General features: G+C 42.3%; 2 protein-coding genes across 2 annotated transcripts; one reads left to right on the top strand and one right to left on the bottom strand.

Annotated features, from left to right (window-relative positions):
• Nucleotides 1-767: 767 nt before the first annotated feature.
• LOC109905238 (signal recognition particle subunit SRP72) lies at nt 768-10,711 on the bottom strand. Its single transcript, XM_020502508.2, has 19 exons — nt 10,566-10,711; nt 9,721-9,841; nt 9,442-9,565; nt 7,475-7,618; nt 7,242-7,353; nt 7,100-7,131; nt 6,874-6,998; nt 6,692-6,749; nt 6,408-6,539; nt 6,145-6,273; nt 5,597-5,669; nt 5,306-5,370; nt 5,103-5,198; nt 4,341-4,444; nt 4,157-4,234; nt 3,818-3,955; nt 3,666-3,706; nt 3,375-3,534; nt 768-1,572 (listed from the first exon to the last, which is right to left on the bottom strand). The coding sequence occupies exons 1-19, from the start codon at nt 10,663-10,665 to the stop codon at nt 1,380-1,382; spliced, it is 2,025 nt and encodes a 674-aa protein (XP_020358097.1). The 5' UTR covers nt 10,666-10,711; the 3' UTR covers nt 768-1,379.
• Nucleotides 10,712-11,028: 317 nt separating this feature from the next.
• Nucleotides 11,029-16,450, top strand: LOC109905239 (leptin receptor overlapping transcript-like 1). The gene is made up of 4 exons (XM_020502509.2): nt 11,029-11,164; nt 11,986-12,061; nt 12,177-12,363; nt 12,698-16,450. The coding sequence occupies exons 1-4, from the start codon at nt 11,149-11,151 to the stop codon at nt 12,812-12,814; spliced, it is 396 nt and encodes a 131-aa protein (XP_020358098.1). The 5' UTR covers nt 11,029-11,148; the 3' UTR covers nt 12,815-16,450.
• The last annotated feature ends 2,813 nt before the right edge of the window (nt 16,451-19,263 follow it).

Here is a 19,263-nt window from a genome sequence, read left to right on the forward strand (position 1 = left end):
GTCCTGTTGGAAGGTGAACCCTCGCCCTAGTCTGCTGTCCTGAACAGGTTTTCATCAAGGATTTCTCTGTACTTTGCACCATTCATCTTTCCCTAGATCCTGACTAGTCTCCCAGTCCCTGCCACTGAAAAACATCCCCACAGCATGATGCTGCCACCACCATTCTTCACCGTAGAGATACTGCCAGGTTTCCTCCAGACGTGACACTTGGCATTCAGGTCAAAGAGTTCAATCTTGGTTTCATCCGATCAGAGAATCTTGTTTTTCATGGTCTGAGAGTCCTTTAGGTGCCTTTTGACAAACTCCAAGCGGGCTGTCATATGCCTTTTTTTACTAAGGAGTGGCTTCCGTCTGGCTATTCTACCATAAAGGCCTGATTGGTGGAGTGCTGCAGAGATGGTTGTCTTTAAGGTATGCAAAAAATATAAAATTCAGTTTTTGCTTTGTCATTATGGGTTATTGTGTGTCGATTGAGGAAACAAATATTTAATACATTTTAGAATAAAGCTGTAACGTAATAAAATGTTGAGTCATGGGGTCTGAATACTTTCCATTAGCACTGTATATACACATCATTGATGGGTCGGCAGGTAGCCTAGTGGTTAGAGTGTTGGACTAGTAACCGAGGTTGCAAGATCAAATCCCTGAGCTGACAAGGTAAAAATCTGTTGAATAAGAATTTGTTCTTAACTGACTTGGCTAGTTAAATAAAAGGTAAAATAAAAATTGAGAAAACTTTCCAAAGATAAAATTAACACAAAGATCCGTTTCAGTTAAGGAAGCCTATTTATTAAGACATAACAATGGGACACACATTTTGGCCAAAATCGTTTGCTTTCATCATTTTCCTTAAAACAATACGCAAATGACGTACTGCTACCCAATAATAATAAAAAAAAATGTATTTTTACTTTAAACCAATGCAGGAAAGAAATATATACTAACCTTTGCATACAAAGCTTGCCTTTTCAGTGGGCAACTCAAGGAAATTAGTTTACGGTCAAAGAACAGTTTCCAAAAACTCAGGCTCAGAGAACAGAAACAACAGTAAATTTCCTCTGCACAGAAGATACAAATTATAACTAGAGAACCCACTTGCCTACAACAAACAAATAAGGTCTCTGGCCATTTAAATTAGTTCTCTGACAATTGTTTCTGTGTAAAAAAATCTAACCGTGAAAGAACCAGGCAGGGAATTGATGCCCATTACTCAATTCATCGCATCCTATTCAACAACTACAAATTGGACAATGTTTGTGGTCAAAAAAAAAAAGAACAGGCTAATCAACTTAAATGACAAAGCACATGATTCTGTGAGTTCCGGGCCGTGTGGTGGTGGTTGCCTATGTGTTGCTCCATATCTGCAGCGTTCTTCCAGTCTACCAGCCACTCTTGCTTCCTTTCTTCTTCTTCTGAGGGGCCTTCTTGCGGGCCCCTGGCCCTGCGGTAGCGGGCTTCTGCTGTCGTGGAGGGACCACGTTGCTGGCAGCGGGGGCCGAGGTGGAGGCAGAGGCTTGGGCTGACCCTGGCCGGGGGGAGGTGGGGGGGCTGCTGGCAGTCTTACTGGCATCCCTGGAAACACAGAAGAATGTGTTACCGACCAAATGCAACACTACAGGTTAAAAAAAAGTAAAGCTGTGACAATACCAGTATTACATTTTTTTTTCCATTGAAAAAAATTAAAACACGAAGCAGTCCAAACTCTTTGGTCCTTTAAAAACCTGCTGTAAGTAAAATTGTGTGCCATAGCTAGGAACATAATGACTCTGGATGACAACATAATAATTATGTTTGTTTCCAACATTAGGGCGGTTTAACTATACAGTCGTGGCCTGTCATTGAGAATGACACAAATATGAATTTTCACAAAGTCTGCTGCCTCAGTTTGTATGATGGTAATTTGCATATACTCCAGAATGTTTGAATGATTCTCTCGTTAACACAGGTGTGAGTGTTGACGAGGACAAGGCTGGAGATCACGCTGTCATGCAAATTGAGTTCGAATAACAGACTGGAAGCTTCAAAAGGAGGGTGGTGTTTGGAATCATTGTTCTTCCTCTGTCAACCATGGTTACCTGCAAGGAAACATGTGCCGTCATCATTGCTTTGCACAAAAAGGGCTTCACAGGCAAGGATATTGCTGCCAGTAAGATTGCACCTAAATTAACCATTTATCTGATCATCAAGAACTTCAAGGAGAGCGGTTCAAATGTTGTGAAGAAGGTTTCAGGGAAAGTTCAGCAAGCGCCAGGACCGTCTCCTAAAGTTGATTTAGCTGTGGGATCAGGGCACCACCAGTACAGAGCTTGCTCAGGAATGGCAGCAGGCAGGTGTGAGTGCATCTGCACGCACAGTGAGGCGAAGACTTTTGGAGGATGGCCTGGTGTCAAGAAGGGAAGCAAAGAAGCCACTTCTCTCCAGGAAAAACATCAGGGACAGACTGATATTCTGCAAAAGGTACAGGGATTGGACTGCTGAGGACTGGGGTAAAGTCATTTTCTCTGATGAATCCCCTTCCCGATTGTTTGGGGGATCCGGAAAAAAGCTTGTTCGGAGAAGACAGGGTGAGTGCTACCATCAGTCCTGTGTCATGCCAACAGTAAAGCATCATGAGACCATTCATGTGTGGGGTTGCTTCTCAGCCAAGGGAGTGGGCTCACTCACAATTTTGACTAAGAACACAGCCATGAATAAAGAATGGTACCAACACATCCTCCGAGAGCAACTTCTCCCAACCATGGTTTGGTAACCAACAATGCCTTTTCCAGCATGATGGAGCACCTTGCCATAAGGCAAAAGTGCCAACTAAGTGGCTCAGGGAACAAAAAATATATTTTGGGTCCATCGCCAGGAAACTCCCCAGACCTTAATCCCATTGAGAACATGTAGTAATCCTCAAGAGGCGGGTGGACAAACAAAAACCCACAAAGTCGGATAAACTCCAAGCATTGATTATGAAAGAATGGGCTGCCATCAATCAGGATGTGGCCCAGAAGTTAATTGACAGCATGCCAGGGCAGATTGCAGAGGTCTTGAAAAGAAGGGTCAACACTGCAAATATTGACTCTCTGAACCAACTTCATGTAATTGTCAATAAAACATTTGACACTTATGAAATGCTTGTAATTATACTTGAGTATTCCATTGTAACATCTGACAAAATTATCTAAAGACACTGAAGCAGAAAATTTTGAAAATTTATATTTGTGTCATTCTCAAAAATTTTGGCCACGACTATATAAAAAGGTCCCACATGAACAAATCGGGAATCAGACAGGTCTGCATTGATTTTTCCTGAATTAAACTATTAGACTCATATATATTAAGTGTTAGTGGAAGTGACCAACAATAAGAGACACGGATGCATTACTCACAGGTCGGATGCAGCTCCTGACGTGGCCCCCTGCGTGCCTTTTCCCACTTGTTCCTTCTTCTTGCCCTTCTTCCTGCCCCGGTAGTAGGTGCGCTCTCTCATGGGCAGCCATCTCTCCGGGTCAGGGTTCGCTGTTGGGTCGTAGTTCTTGGGCAGTTTGCCTAAACAGAGGCAGGAGAAAAACAGTGATTCCCCATCCCATTCAGAGATGCTGACTTTATTTAAATCAGATAAAACAATTATTTGGGTCACACAGCATGCAGATATTCACATACAACACAACTTGCAATACCCTTCTTTTTTTTCTTCTTCTTCTTTTTAACATCCCCCTGGCTGTGGAGAGAGATAATATTGATAGTGAGAGAAAGCCTATGTACACAGAATGTGTAGAACAGGTAGTATGCAGCTTAATTAAGTGTTTTAAAAAGCTTCAGGTCTCCTCACCCTTGTTCTTTGGGTGGGTTCTCCCCTGTTACTTTAGCAGCCTTCTTTCTGACATAGTTGGCTCCGTGAGAGTTCTCCAGCTCATCTACGTCCACGTTGAACGACATGCTTTCAGGGGAGGGGAGGTGCTTGCTGAGGCTGGGACAAATGGCTAAGGATATAACATGCCTTTCCATTTACTAGCCAGTTCTATGTACTTTAATGATAACAATGGGTATAAAAATATTTAGAAAATGCCTTGACTGTGATTTTAAAACTGCACTAATCAGCGATAGTCATTCAAATACTCAGACTCATACTTATGTGTAGTTTAAAATACTGAGATCAAAGAAAGGATACGACTTGGCTTTATCTTGATCCACCAAAGAATAAGCCGAGATAAGTTGTGCCAAAGTGTGGATGTCATTGGTGTTTTGCCTGTGGAGCGGGAGGGGGACTAGTTATTACATTGAATATCAAGCCTAGAGCAAGCAAAACATTCACCAGCATCACCACCGCACAACAGAAACAGAACATTGCTCACTTCCACAGTTGTTCCAGGTCACTGATGGCTTCCTTTTTCCGTCCGTACTTCAGCTTGAAATCAGCGGCCTCTCGTACGAGCGCCAGGTGAACAGATGAACCAGGCTGGGATGGCAGAAGACAACAGTTGACAAGTAAGTGCGCTACTATGGCATCACATTTTCAAAGTTACATCGACTTCGTGATGAATCTAAAAAGGTGCTCGTCTACTTATACCCCTTTCATACATTGGAAGCCGCTAGTAACGGGTCGATAGCGACAGTTGATAACCTTTCAGACATTTTTTTAAAAGGGCATCATCAGAAGCATCTAACTTTTCCAAGCAGAATTCTGCTCCTGCATAGGATGTTCAGTATTGTTCCCCTGACAACAATAAACGTTGCTGATTGATGTTTTTTTATGTTAGGGTACATAGATGTGTTTTCTTTCTACTAAATGTATTGTTAAGTCATTGTATTTAACAAACGTCAAAGTACTTTTCTTAGGAGCGAGTGGTCTGCGTGCAGGCAGCAGGGTGGTCACAGGCAGCACGAGATCATTTGATTGACAGTTCTGGTAGCCTAGTGATGGACGTTATTCCCGCTTTAAAAGTGGAATTCCTTTACTGACAAGTTAAATGTCCATTCAGTGGCACTTCAAAACTATCTGCAGAGAAGGTTTCGTGGTGGCATTTAAAAAGCCATAGTGTACCCTTTCAGACAAACAAACATGCCATAGCCGAGGTGCTTTCAAGACATCACATTCCATGTCAGGGGTATAATACCTGTTCAGATTGGTAGTACTGAATAGCTTGGCTGAAGACATCAATTGCACTGTCGATGTCCTCTTCATGGCTGTACATTGATACCAGAGCTGAGATCTGTGAAACAATGTCAATTTCTTAGTCTTATGATCCTTGTAATGTTTGTTCAGAAAATGTTACATCTATGATTAGATTAAGAGCAATAGAAGAGTATAAAAACTAACCATCCCTTGTTTGTGCTTGAAATCTTCGATCGACCTCAAGATGTCACATGCTTTTGTAACGTGACCTTTGGAGAAGACACCGATACATTTAATTATTATGAGGTTAACTTGTAGTCTGTCATATGCGCAAACACAACAGAATTATATGCTGCCCAAAAAAATGAAAAGATAACAGTACTAGGCATCAGTAAAGGCAATGTTTAGCACTAATCTAATCCAATTTATCTTCAATAGGCTTATTTTTGGGGTGTTTTACTCAGACAAAAAAAAGGGATTTGGGAAGAAGTTTACCTTGAGTCAAATAGAGTTGTGCCATCGTCAATTTGATACCAGATGCACTGTCTGGGTGCTGGTCTGAGAAACGCTTTAAAAACAGAATCACACAGTTAGCATTATACTTGCAGGATAAGGAAGATTTTTAGTTTTTGTGTGCACACTTTTTACCCCCTTTTATCCCTAATTTTGTGATATCCAAAATATTAGTTATACAGTCTTGTCCCATCACTGCAACTCCCACACAGACTCGGGTGAGGCGATGGTCGGGAGCCATGCGTCCTCCGAAACACGACCCTGCAAAGCTGCACTGCTTCTTGACACACTGCTCGCTTAACCCGGAAGCCAGAAGCACAATTGTGCACCGCCTCATGGGTCTCCCGTTCGCGGCCAGCTGCGACACAGCCCGGGATCAAACCCGGATCTGTAGTGATGCCTCTAGCACTACAATGCAGTGCCTTAGCTCGCTGCGCCAATCGGGAGGCAAAGGAAGAGCTTTCAATGTCCTATTTATATTCATACATCGACTACACTTATCTCAAGTTAGGATTTGGCCCAGTGAGTACCTGAAGCAGCTCTATGGCCTTCGAGTGTTGCTTCTCTCTGCACAGCTGAGCCACCTGGATCAAAACTGGCCGCGGGTGGCCTGGGTTCTGGGACTGGAGGCCTGACGTCAGCTTTCTGCACTGGTCCGCCTGTGAGGTATAATGTAACGCACGTCATCAATGACTGTTTGGAATACCAGTCTGGAATACCAGTCTAACCTATTCAGACTGTATAACTACGTGTAAAAATACAACTGAAGAGTTAATGTACTCAAATCCGATACCTGGTTAGTGTACATAGCCAACAGGGCTTTGTTGAATTCAATGGCCTGCAGCTGCTTCTTGGCCAGCTTGTACTCAACGCCATCGGCATTTGTCAGTTTCACCTTCTTCTTAGAGTCAAACACGTTTTGGTCCTGCGGGAGAAAGAAGGGATATGAGCAACAGCTCTGGCCCAGGATCAAAACCATGGGTTCAAACAATAAGAGAACACAGTCAATAACAGCAAAGCCTGTTTCAATGTTCAGTCGTTCCTAGCAGTACAGGGAATGTTCATGCATGTATCCACCTTGTTTATCGTAATGATGTTGTTAGCAGTCACAGCTAGAAGTCCCACATCTGACGGCCTAGGATTCAACAAAAAAATTAATGAGACACCTCTTCCGCTATTCTTTTCCTGTGCCTACAATTACACATCAGCTACAATGGAATGTAATGGCTCAATTGATTCCACTTTGGAGGAACACTCACTTGAGCTTGATAACTTGGTTATAGAGCTGCAACGCCTCCTCTGTCCGACCCTGTAACTGCATAATGTAGGCCATCTGGGAGTGGATGACAGCCAGCTCAGACTCAACGTCCTCCTCAGTTATATCCTGCACGAACCAGACAAGCCAATTATGTTGGTGACATTTCTGTCTGTACGCTCAGCCATGACATTGTGGGCATATTTATTTCACAGGCATAGAGCACTCACCGAATCCTCTGAGAAGAAAACCCGACAAAGCTCTGGAAAAAAATAAACAAAAATGGTCAACATTAACCACAAAGGGCTGGACAAAAACCTTAAGTGCTACATTATGTAGCAGGATGAATTGCAATACGTCTGTGGCCCTGACCTTCTGCTTCCTGTAGTTTGTTCAGAGCCTCCGTGAGCTGGCCTCGACCAATTAGAGTGCAGGCAGCGTTGTAGCTCAGCTCATATGTAGTCTCAGACAGACCAAGATCATCCTGCAAAAACAGGGTGGAATGACATTTGGGAAGATTAAGGATGCCAGGGCTTCAATAACCAAGTGTCTCAGAGGACCATTGTAAATAGAAGTCTGTTCTAATTGTGTGCAAGAAGACCCACCGGAGAAGCCTTCTCCCATGTGCTCATAGCAGCCACCACTGCTGATAGGTTGGTCTTCCTCTCCTCTTCGTATTCATCCTGGGAGTTCCTGATCAGGTCCGTGTAGACAGCCTTGCACTCATCATAGCGCTCCATACGGTACAGCTAAGGTGAGAACAAAAGGGGAGGCCAGGGTTGTCACCAGTTACCACAATTGATTTAATAAGTCTGACACTAAGGATATACTGCTTTCCAGAGAACAGGTTCAAATACCTGTCATTCGTGTGAAGAAAAGGAGGAGAGACCGAGGGAGAAGGTTGGGATGCTTTGTTAGGATTCGTAGGAGAGTAAGTAAATCACCACTGCCATCGGGTCTATTGGCAAACATTGGCAAACATGCGAAGACCAACTGGCAAGTGTCTTCACTGACATTTTCAACCTCGCTGTGACCGAGTCTGTAATACCCACGTTTCAAGCAGACCACCATAGTCCCTGTGCCCAAGAATGCGAAGGTAACCTGCCTAAATGACTAACACACCGTAGCACTCACATCGGTAGCCATGAAACCCTAGACGCACTCCAACTCGCATACCATCCCAACAGATCCACAGATGATGCAATCTCAATCCATACTGCCTTTTCCCACCTGGACAAAAGGAACACCTGTGAGAATGCTGTTCAGTGACTACAGCTCAGCGTTCCAACACCATCGTGCCCACAAAGCTCAACACTAAGCTAAGGACCCTTGGACTAAACACCTCCCACTGCAACTGGATCCTGAACTTCCTGACGGGCTGCCCCCAGGTGGTAAGGGTAGGCAACAACACATCTGTCACACTGATCCTCAATACCAGTTCCCTCAGGGGTGTGTGCTTAGTCCACTCCTGTACTCCCTGTTCACCCACAACTGCGTGGCAAAGCACAACGCCAACACCATCATTAAGTTCTGATGACAACAGTGGTAGGCCCGATCACTGACAACTATGAGACAGCCTATAGGGAAGAGGTCAAAGACCTGTCAGTGTGGTGCCAGGACAACAACCTCTCCCTCAACGTGAGCAAGACAAAGGAGATGAGCGTGGACTACACAAAAAGGAGTGCCAAACAGCCCTCCATTTACATAAATGAGATTCAAGTGGAGCGGGTGGAGAGTTTCAAGTTCCTTGGTGTCCACATCACCAACAAACTATCAAGGTCCAAACACACCAAGACAGTTGTGAAGAGGGCATGACAACACCTTTTCCCCCTCAGGAGACAAATTATTTGGCATTGGTCCACAGATCCTCAAAATGTTCTGCACCATCAAGAGCATTATGACCAGTTGCATCACCGCCTGGTATGGCAACTGCTCTGTGTCTGACCATAAAGCGCTAGAGGGTAGTGCGTACAGCCCAAAACATCACTTGGGCCAAGCTTCCTGCCATCCAGGACCACTATACCAGGCAGTGTCAGAGGAAGACCCCAAAATGGTCAAACCCTCCAGTCACACAAGTCAGCTTCTACACCCAAGCCATAAGACTGCTAAACAATTAATAAAATGGCCACCCAGACCACCCCCTTGTTTTACACTGCTGCTACTCTCTGTGTATCATCTATGCATTGTCACTTTACCTCTAACTACATGTACAAATTACCTCGACTAACCTGTACCCCCGCACATCTACTCGGTACCGGGCCCCCTGTATATATAGCCTTATTATTGTTATGTAATTCTACTGTGTTACTTTATATTTTTACTTTATTTTAGTAAATATTTTCTTAACTCTATTTCTTGAACTGCATTGTTGGTTAGGGGCTTGTGAGTGAGCATTTCACAGTGTGACAAATACAATTTGATAATTATTACTTTGTGGCTGAGGTAACTAGTGATGACCTGAGGCCAGTACATTGGGCCAGTTTACAGTGGCTGGCAGGATTATCCACGGAAGGGTAGACAGCCAAGCAGCGCAACAACTCATGTAATGTCTTATTTTCAAAAAAAGTCTTACCACTTGGCCATAGAGTTCCTTGAGCTTGTCTGTTTGTTCTGAAACACTTTCAATGGTCTTCAGGGCACTTTCAACTCTGTTCAATCGGTACTCACAGTAGGCTTTTTCAAACACAATAAGCTCACTGAGAAAGAACAAAAAAACAAGTGTTCAACATTGTTAAAGGGTACAACCAGGAATTTCTCTGACCAAGTCAAGTATTTATACATTTTGATAATCTTGTAGCAATGCAAAATCTAACAATATGTCATTTATAGTCATTTGTCATATTCAACATACCTGCCAAGTACTTTTGAATAAGTGTTCATGACATTCAGTGCCTCTTTGAAACTGCAATTCTGCACTAGGCAAACTATTTTACAGTGAAGGGCTGTCACGTCTTCCTTGACTTCATGCAAAACTGTGGAAGAAATGCACTTCGGGATTACAATTTACATTAAAATGTATACCTTTTCTTCAGGTCAACGCTAACAAACTAGTTATCTATAACGTAATAAAATCTCAATTTGAAGTGCACATGGAAAAATATTTTTTGCTCAAATCTAGTAATCACAGTTTCCTGGTAGATACCGTATGATGGGGCGGCAGGTAGCCTAAGGTTAATGGTCAGAGCGCTGGGACAGCCCGAGCTGGTAAAAATCTGTCGTTCTGCCCCTGAACAACGCAGTTAAGCCACTGTTCCCAGGTAGGCCGTCATTGTAAATAAGATTTATTTCTTAACTGACTTGCCTAGTTAAATAAAGGTTAAATAAAATACAGTGATAACTAAGCGTCTAGCACGGTAGTTGCTATAGTGTGGCTAAGCTAGTAGTTAGCTAATTGGGACACATCACAGTGTTGAATAATTAATATTGGTCAAAATGTGATATTACTGTCCTCAACAACATCTACGCTCGACTCCGACTCGTCAGTTGGCAAAATTACTCAAATATAAACAGAAACTAGTTAGCAATTGGCTTGAGTAACGTGTAGTTGCATATTTCTGCTATTTCTGTTAACGCTTTAGCTAAGTGCTAACAGCTGTAGCTAGCTGTGTTAGCCAACTGCCTAGCAAACTAGTCCGCCCTTAAACAATAGCTCATAGCTTGACAGTTACAAACATGTGAACAAGAGCAAAATCCTACTTTTGTTGACAGCTTTGAGGGCCCGAGTGAAGTCTCCATTCTGTCCACAGCGATTCACTTCAGTCCACAGCGAAGCAACAGAGCCTCCTCCACTCGACATGTTTCGCCTGCATGCGAAACTGTAGCCGGAAGCAAAATGTGCTTCTTCCGGGTTGATAGAATCACAACTGTACCTAAAGAAAACAAAACAAGTGAGGAATCCCCATGCATTTACAAAGACAAACATCACAATACAGCATAATACACTAGCTTATTACATTTTTGTCAATAAAAATGGCATTGATATTAACAGATTATTAAAAATAAACTCTCTCATCAACACAAGGATAATGAGCTAATGTATAGATACTGATACAGGGTGGGGTTTAAGCATACAAATGCACAAGTCAGATGATTTTGTCTGAGATAAATTGATTATTGTCTATTTATTCAAAGACACATTTCTTGTTTTGGGTGACGGGTTTCGCGCATGCGCTATGCTAGCTACAGACAGCTCTTTGAAATCGTTTGCACGGACTGTTTGATCCAGTAGCAAGGGTGTGTTGTTGTCGTGGACTGTGTGACAACTTTATGTCTTACAGAAATGGCCGGAATTAAAGGTGAGGAAGTTACTATCTTACTTTAAGATAATACATTAACTGGATTGCAACAAAAGTAATAAATCACACACATATATAAACGCTGAAAGGGTGCATGTGCTGCTAGCTATTAAGCTAACAACTGAGTACTAGCTAGTTATCCGGCTAAGCTAAAGTCTACTAGCTTTGACAGGCCGACAAATAGTGGTGTAGCTAGCTAACTATCTAAATAAATATTTTGCCGCTTAGCTAGCTACATATCAACGAGAGATGAATCAGTATAGCTATTGTTAGCTAGCTTGGCACCAGGCTAGTTCTGGTAGCGTAGTTTCGAATGGTCAACTAAGCTAGCTAGCTAATGATTGCCATTCTGAATCAATGAAATCCACGTTAGAAACGATATTTGCCTTCCGGCTAAATCTGTATTGTTATTGATTGGTTGTTATGTCAAGCCAGACAATGACGATAGCGCTAACTAAGAATGCTAGCTTGATAGCATTCTTAGTTAGCGCTAACTATGCAACGATGACTTCAAACTAAGATTAGCTATACTTCGACAGCAATTGCATTGTCTCTCCTCACCAACTAGCTAGCTATAGCATTGTCTCAATCCTCACCAGCTAGCTAGCTATTAGCTAAATAACATGACATCCTGCATGTTTACAAATCAAACGATAATAATAGCGCATAGCCCCCAATTCACATAATAAATGGTAGCTGAAAATAATCAGCATCCCCTCACCCAAGCATTAGGCCAACGGTTAGATTATCAATTATGACCAAAGGATTTAGTCTTACACACACACACACAGCTGCTTAGTTTCTTTACCACTCCTTTCCAGCTCTGATCAGCCTGTCCTTTGGTGGGGCCATTGGACTCATGTTCCTGATGCTAGGATGTGCCCTTCCAGTGTATGAGTAAGTATCTCCATCATATTCAACCTGACTGTCATGATGCAGGCCTTTGTATTATGATGCCACCCAGATTTAGTGTTCTTCCAGTCATAACTGCTGGGAACTTCTCTCTTCACAGTAAATACTGGCCCTTGTTCCTCCTCTTCTTCTACATCCTCGCCCCAATCCCTTACGGCATTTCCCGGAGAATTGTTGACGACACAGACTCGGCAAGCAACGCCTGCAAAGAGCTGGCTTTATTTCTCACAACAGGCATAGTGGTTTCAGCTTTCGGCCTGCCAATAATTTTCGCCAGAGCTGATGTTGTAAGTACACATTTTTGGGATTTTTGCATGTGTAGGCTAAGTGGTGTTTGGCAACACTTTGCACTTATACCTGTGCAGTTACAACATTGTGTTAGCTTTGCTGTTAAAGTAATTGCTTTCTATTTGCATGCATTTTTCTTGTTACACAAATGGAATAAGGACCATTCCTTTTAAATCTTATAGGCTACCATTTGTGTAATAACAATACATGCTCCATTACTAAATAACAGTTTAAAAAGGACTTTGTTTTGCTCAGTCCAAACTACAGATTGAAAGTGTGCAATGCAGAATTTTGTAACGTGCGGACTGAATTATTCATGTTTGTTGTTTACAGATTGCCTGGGGAGCATGTGCGCTTGTGTTAACAGGCAATGTAGTGATCTTCGCAACCATTCTGGGATTCTTCTTGGTCTTCGGATCAAACGACGACTTTAGTTGGCAGCAGTGGTAAAATTGGGAGGGTGAGGTGGGGGACTAAGTCTGAACTGTTTATATTACTAGAATTGTTATTATTATTGTCATTATGATTACTATTATTGTTGTTTGTTGTATATTTATGACCGCCCATCCACAGACACATTAAACCAGTGCAATAATTTGATTTAACTGTCATGCGGAACGTCAGACTGACTTCAGGTGGATGTGCTGACTTTCATATGTACTTTTTGTTTGCTCCATGTTTGAGTCTTCTCCATTCATGTACTGTACAGGCTTATCTTTTGAGAATCAAAATCTTTATAATGTTGAAATCTAAAAGTCCATCTTATCTGTAAAAATGTCAAACTTAATGTTAACCTGAACTCAGATTGACCTATGGGAGGGATTGTGATTGTCTGAAAGGTGGAAGCTTTTCCTGTGACAAAGATATCTAACTGACAAATGTTGTTACTCCTTTGGGATTGACAGTGTACAATAGCGTGCTGGTCAGTCTTGAGGAAAGTTTCTCCCTCCAAGTGCAGACAGCACAGGATATTTTGTATGGAGTATGTGTTGTTTTTGAAGAGCATATTGAAAGCTGTGAGCTTTAGTCTCTCAGATTGAAACCTTTCAATACTAACATACATACAGCGTACATTGATATAATACATTATACAATGCACTGTCACCTATTGCAGTGATCAATACTAATAACTCAGCTATTCAAATACGTTCATTTGATACTGGCCTCTTGTGCTTTGTTGTTTAGCCTAGTGTAGCATATTTGGTTCTTTTTTGAAAAATGTCTAGAAATCATTGTAACCCAGTGTCGTCTTTTCTCTCTAAAACAAAGTCGGCATCGATTTGTTGGAGCAAGGTTTAGAAATCATCAAAAACCTTTGTTAGACAGCCCAGGATTAGGGCTAGCCGGTGGAATCATGGCCAATTTAAGATCTAGGCTACTTATAACCATGGGTAATACTGCTACGCCTGGATTTACCAGGTATTCTACTGGTTTCTATACCTGGAGTAGGAAACAAAGGCTGCACTGTAATTATGGTTCAAAGATAAATGTGGACGGAACCCCAGTGTTTACCGAGTCACATCCTGTTTTGGCCTATATTTTGTATAGCTGAACTAAAATGTACTCGCGTCGTCTTGTTGAAGGAAATGAGCTCGCCGTATAGGCCAAAACTAGTTTTGAATGTGTTTTTTGTATGCCTGCATTGGGTGTGCTGATACCATACATTCTCTCGGTGTAGTTTGTCATTAGTTAAAGGTTTCAGTGAACAGTGTGCTGCAGCTTTGGAGTTTGTTACATTTAACTGAATTAGTCCTAGCTAACCAAGGTATTAAGCAGCTGTCACCCCATCTGCACTGGTTTGTTCATCTGGGTGGAAGGATTGAGTGTTTATGATCTCTTTCTTTTCTTTTGCGGGAGGAGCAGTTATCTTTGTGAAAAGTGGTCTCTGGAGAGACAAATATTCCAGATATAACTGGAAGCGCTCATGAATCGGTTATCTCTTTGTGTCACTCAGTTTGTCCTTGTTATTTCCAGTCTTCCAGAGACCACAACCTCAGTGAAGATAGTGATTGTATTAATTGTATCATAATGAAAACAACTTTTGCACCTTTTTGAGTTTAGCTGAACTTTTAAATAATATTTATTACCTTAATTAACAAAGGTAATGTCACAGAAAATGGCATTTGGTGTTTTTTTAATCCTTTTATGTCAGTCAAATTGAAACTAGAACTTTCCATACATCAAAACAAATAATCAAATATACAGTACAGGTCAAAAGTTTGGACACACCTACTCATTCAAGGGTTTTTCTTTTATTTGTACAGTTTTCTACATTGTAGAATAATAGTGAAGACATCAAAACTATGAAATAACACATGGAATCATGTAGAAACCAAAAAAGTGTTAAACAAATAAATATATTTGAGATTCTTCAATGTATCCACCCTTTGCATTGATGACAGCTTTGCACACTTGGCATTCTCTCAACCAGCTTCACGAGGTAGTCACCTGGAATGCATTTCAATTAACAGGTGTGCCTTATTTGTGGAATTTCTTTCCTTCTTAATGTGTTTGAGCCAATCAGTTGTGTTGTGAAAAGGTAGGGTTGGCATACAGAAGATAGACCTATTTGTTAAAAGACACAAGTCCATGTTATGGCAAGACTAGCTCGAATAAGCAAAGAGAAATGACAGTCCGTCATTACTTTGACTGACCTTCATGTCAATCTGAAAAATTTCAAGAACTTTGAATGTTTCTTCGATTGCTGTTGCAAAAACCATCAAGTGCTACAATGAAACTGGAAAGGTAGAATCAGCTACCTCTGCTGTAGAGGATAAGTTCATTCGAGTGACCAGTCTTAGAAATTGCAGCCCAAATAAATTCTTCACATGGTTCAAATAACAGACACATCAAAACATCGACTGTTCAGAGGAGACTGCGTGAATCAGGTCTTCATGGTCGATTTACTGCAAATAAACCACGACTAAAGGACACCAATAAGAAGATGAGATTTGCTTGGCCCAAGAAACATGAGTAATGGACATTAGACCGGTGGAAATCTGTCTGTTGGTCTGATGAATCCAATTTTGAGATTTTTGGTTCCAACCACTGTCTTTGTGAGACACGAGTAGGTGAACGGGTGCTCTCCGCATGCGTGGTCCCCACCGTTATGCACAGTGGAGGAGCGATGGTGTGGGGTTGCTTTGCTGGTGACACTGTCAGTGATTTATTTAGAATTCAAGGCACACTTAACCAGCATTTCTACCACAGCATTCTACAGCGATACGCCATCCCATCTGGTTTGCCCTTTGTGGGACAATAATTTGTTTTTTTTCAGCAGGACAATGACCCAAAACACACCTCCAGGCTGTGTAAGGGCTATTTGACAAAGGAGAGCGATGGAGTGCTGCATCAGATGACCTGGCCTCCACAATCACCCGACCTCAACCCAATTGAGATGGTTTGGGATGAGTTGGACCAGAGAGTGAAGGAAAAGCAGCCAACAAGTGCTCAGCATATGTGGGAACTCCATCAAGACTGTTGGAAAAGCATTCCTCATGAAGCTGGATGAGAGAATGCAAGAATGTGCAAACCTGTCATCAAGGCAAAGGGTGGCTACTTTGAAGAATCTCAAAGAAACACTTTTTTTGGTTACTTCATGATTCGTAGTTGTGATGTCTTCACTATTATTCTACAGTGTAGAAAATTGTCAAAAATTAAGAAAAACCCTTGAATGAGTAGGTGTGTCCAAACTTTTGACTGATACTGTACATTTATTCCTACAGCAATGCACTGATGGTATATCTACAGTTTTTGGACACCCAAGGTAATCCATACGGTTTTAAATCACAAAATGATTGTAAAAGACAGAGTACTACATAGTGAAAGTCTGAGAAATGTCCAACAAATTCCAATATAATTCAAAACAAACAAACTGCTGAATCAGGTCATTCTAATCATGGGATGGGTTTGTCACTGATTTCTTTTATGAAAGAGATGTTGTTTCACAGACCTGAAATATTTTATTTATTCGTTTTAGCAGACACTGTGTAGATGTCCAATAGCCATTTTCTATCTACGAGTTTTGTGTTCGGAGGCAGAAGTCAGCATGGTGGTTTTCTTTTCTAAATAAATGCAATTTTTGAACATCTTGTCATTGAATTAATTGTTCATCAAACTCCAATATCAACACGTCCTAGTTGCATTCGGTATGAGACTTTTGAAGAGCCTCAGTTATTTAATGGTTCTTCCTTGACTACTGAACCTTCCGATGTCACAAGGATCCAACCATTGACTCTAAACAGTTTATTTGATACGTTCCACACGTGTGTGTGATGTAAGGTAGTGATTGACGTGTTTATTAACCTCACATGGAAGCAGGTAATCAAGTACTAACAAATGAGGAATAGCTGTGCTTTGTCTCCCCCACCTGGCAAGGGACTGACACATGAAACAAAGCAATACATAAGCTGATTCATATATAAACTCAGCATAAAAGAAACTTCCTCTCACTATCAACTGCGTTTATTTAAAGCAAACTTAACATGTGTAAATATTTGTATGAAAATAACAAGATTCAACAACTGAGACATAAACTGAACAAGTTCCACAGACATGTGACTAAAAGAAATGGAATAATGTGTCCCTGAACAAAGGGGGGGTCAGAATCAAAAGTAACAGTTAGTATCTCTTGTGCCACCAGCTGCATTAAGTACTGCAGTGCATCTCCTCCTTATGGACTGCACCAGATTTGCCAGTTCTTGCTGTGAGATGTTACCCCACTCTTCCACCAAGGCACCTGCAAGTTCCCAGACATATCTGGGGGGAATGGCCCTAGCCCTCACCCTCCGATCCAACAGGTTCCAGACATGCAAAATGGGATTGAGATCCGGGCTCTTCGCTGGCCATGGTAGAATACTGACATTCCTGTCTTGCAGGAAATCACGCACAGAACTAGCAGTATGGCTGGTGGCATTGTCATGCTGGAGGGTCATGTCAGGATGAGCCTGCAGGAAGGGTACCGCATGAGGGAGGAGGATGTCTTCCCTGTAACACACAGCGTTGAGATTGCCTGCAATGATAACAAGCTCAGTCCGATGATGCTGTGACACACCGCCCCAGACCATGACAAACCCTCCACCTCCAAATCATCCCGCTCCAGTGTACAGGCCTCGGTGTAACGCTCATTCCTTCGACGATAAATGCGAATCCGACCATCACCCCTGGTGAGACAAAACCGCGACTCGTCAGTAAAGAGCACTTTTTGCCAGTCCTGTCTAGCCCAGTGACTGGGTTTTTGCCCATAGGCGACATTGTTGCCGGTGATGTCTGGTGAGGACCTGCTTTACAACAGGCCTACAAGCCCTCAGTCCAGCCTCTCAGCCTATTGCTGACAGCCTGAGCACTGACGGAGGGATTGTGCGTTCCTGGTGTACCTCGGGCAGTTGTTGTTGCCATCCTGTACCTGTCCCGCAGGTGTGATGTTCGGATGTACCGATCCTGTATATCCTATCACATTTTACAGTGTTAAAATTCCAAACCTACTGTACAGTGACTGAGAGAATCATTTGAATACGTAAGAGAAAGTTGTCCTCTGATGTGGAGGGATGGTGGTTAAGGGGGAGACAAGATTTCCATTCACAGGGTCGTCTTCTTTTGGTACGGGGGAATGCCTGGTGGCCAGTGAGAGAGAGGAGCCTGCAGAATGAGCCGGAGGCTCTGTCCGGACAGCTCTGCCAACAGGAGCAGATCAACATAGCTAATGTTCAAATATGACCAACTGCTCTACAGGATTCATCATGAACAGGTTCGACATTGTGTACAATTGATGAATAAAGTGATCTTAATTGCATGGATTAGGAATCATTTACTTTTGTATATCTTTCTAAGGGTCTACCTTCATTTCGCAAAATGTAGAATCTCAATGCAAAAATCAATACATTCCGATGCAATCGAAGCTATACAAAATGTCTTGACACATACCTGTCAAATCTTAATTCTTTTCAACTATCAAGTATGGGCTCGCTAGCCACCTTTATCTATAGGTGTTTATGGAAAATACTCTGGTAACATCTCCAGAATCTGTCTAGTGGATAACGTGAATACTAATGGTGCAATAAAGGGAAATGTCATGACATTCCTCCCATTTCTGAAAGAGTGTTTACCATAGCATGTGTTGAATACATATCTTTTGTGTTCTTGTCTTTCTGTCTGCGTGGTTTATGTGGCCCTCACCAAGGATCTGGTTGTGTTCTTGCAGCAACGGGTGCATCTTGTGGTGTAAGAGAGCTCCAGAGACGCTGCACTGCTGGGCCTACAGCTGGAACAGGTCCACTCGGAGCTATGGCACTGGCAGAGCTTGAAGGTGCACCTGGAAGGCCTGGTGGAGGAGCTGCATACTGAGGCCCTGCAGAGGGCTGCACTTACGAAGGGGCCTTCAAGCACAGCTGTACAGGTAGGCCTACACGGCTCTGCACTGTGGGAAATGGCAAGTAAAATGGCTGTGTGTGTGTACCCAACCCCCCTGAATGTTTAACACATAAGACATACTATTTTTAAATGGCAGCATTATTAAGCCAGCTGTACAAATGGACATAATGTAGTGAAGCCAGTCTCAGCAAAGACACATAAAAATGTATGAAACTCCTAACTTTTGATTACCATCTCCTGCAAACACAAAGTGAAGCCGTACCCCACTGTTTTAAAAACATGTCGAACATGTCTCCAGCTAGTCATATTGTCACACGTCAAAGAAAAACATTTGAGTTTGAATTTGTGATTCTAAATCAGCGAAAACACACACGCCCTTAAGCATGCTGTGCCGTAATTCGCTGACTTTGAATCCCCCGTTTGGAAAGTTGGCTGACGATCAGAATACGTTATCTCATCGTGACTCCAGCGGTACTCTGGCACTATGGGGATGATGGAGAGAGGGGAGTGTCACATGAGCTCAGCTCAAA

The sequence above is a fragment of the Oncorhynchus kisutch genome, linkage group LG15 (genome assembly GCF_002021735.2).
Source record: "Oncorhynchus kisutch isolate 150728-3 linkage group LG15, Okis_V2, whole genome shotgun sequence".
Classification (NCBI taxonomy): Eukaryota; Metazoa; Chordata; class Actinopteri; order Salmoniformes; family Salmonidae; genus Oncorhynchus; species Oncorhynchus kisutch.

Bases quoted from the DNA above. Each gene is read 5' to 3' on its own strand.
- LOC109905238 (XM_020502508.2), bottom strand. From the start codon at position 10,665: ATGTCGAGTGGAGGAGGCTCTGTTGCTTCGCTGTGGACTGAAGTGAAT. The intron at 9,566-9,720 runs GTATGTTGAATA...GTTCTTTCTCAG, and splicing joins TATTCAAAAGTACTTGGCAG to TGAGCTTATTGTGTTTGAAA. The intron at 7,619-9,441 runs GTAAGACTTTTT...TTCTCACCTTAG, and splicing joins AGGAACTCTATGGCCAAGTG to CTGTACCGTATGGAGCGCTA.
- LOC109905239 (XM_020502509.2), top strand. The intron at 12,062-12,176 runs GTAAGTATCTCC...CTCTCTTCACAG, and splicing joins TGTGCCCTTCCAGTGTATGA to TAAATACTGGCCCTTGTTCC. The intron at 12,364-12,697 runs GTAAGTACACAT...TGTTGTTTACAG, and splicing joins TTTTCGCCAGAGCTGATGTT to ATTGCCTGGGGAGCATGTGC.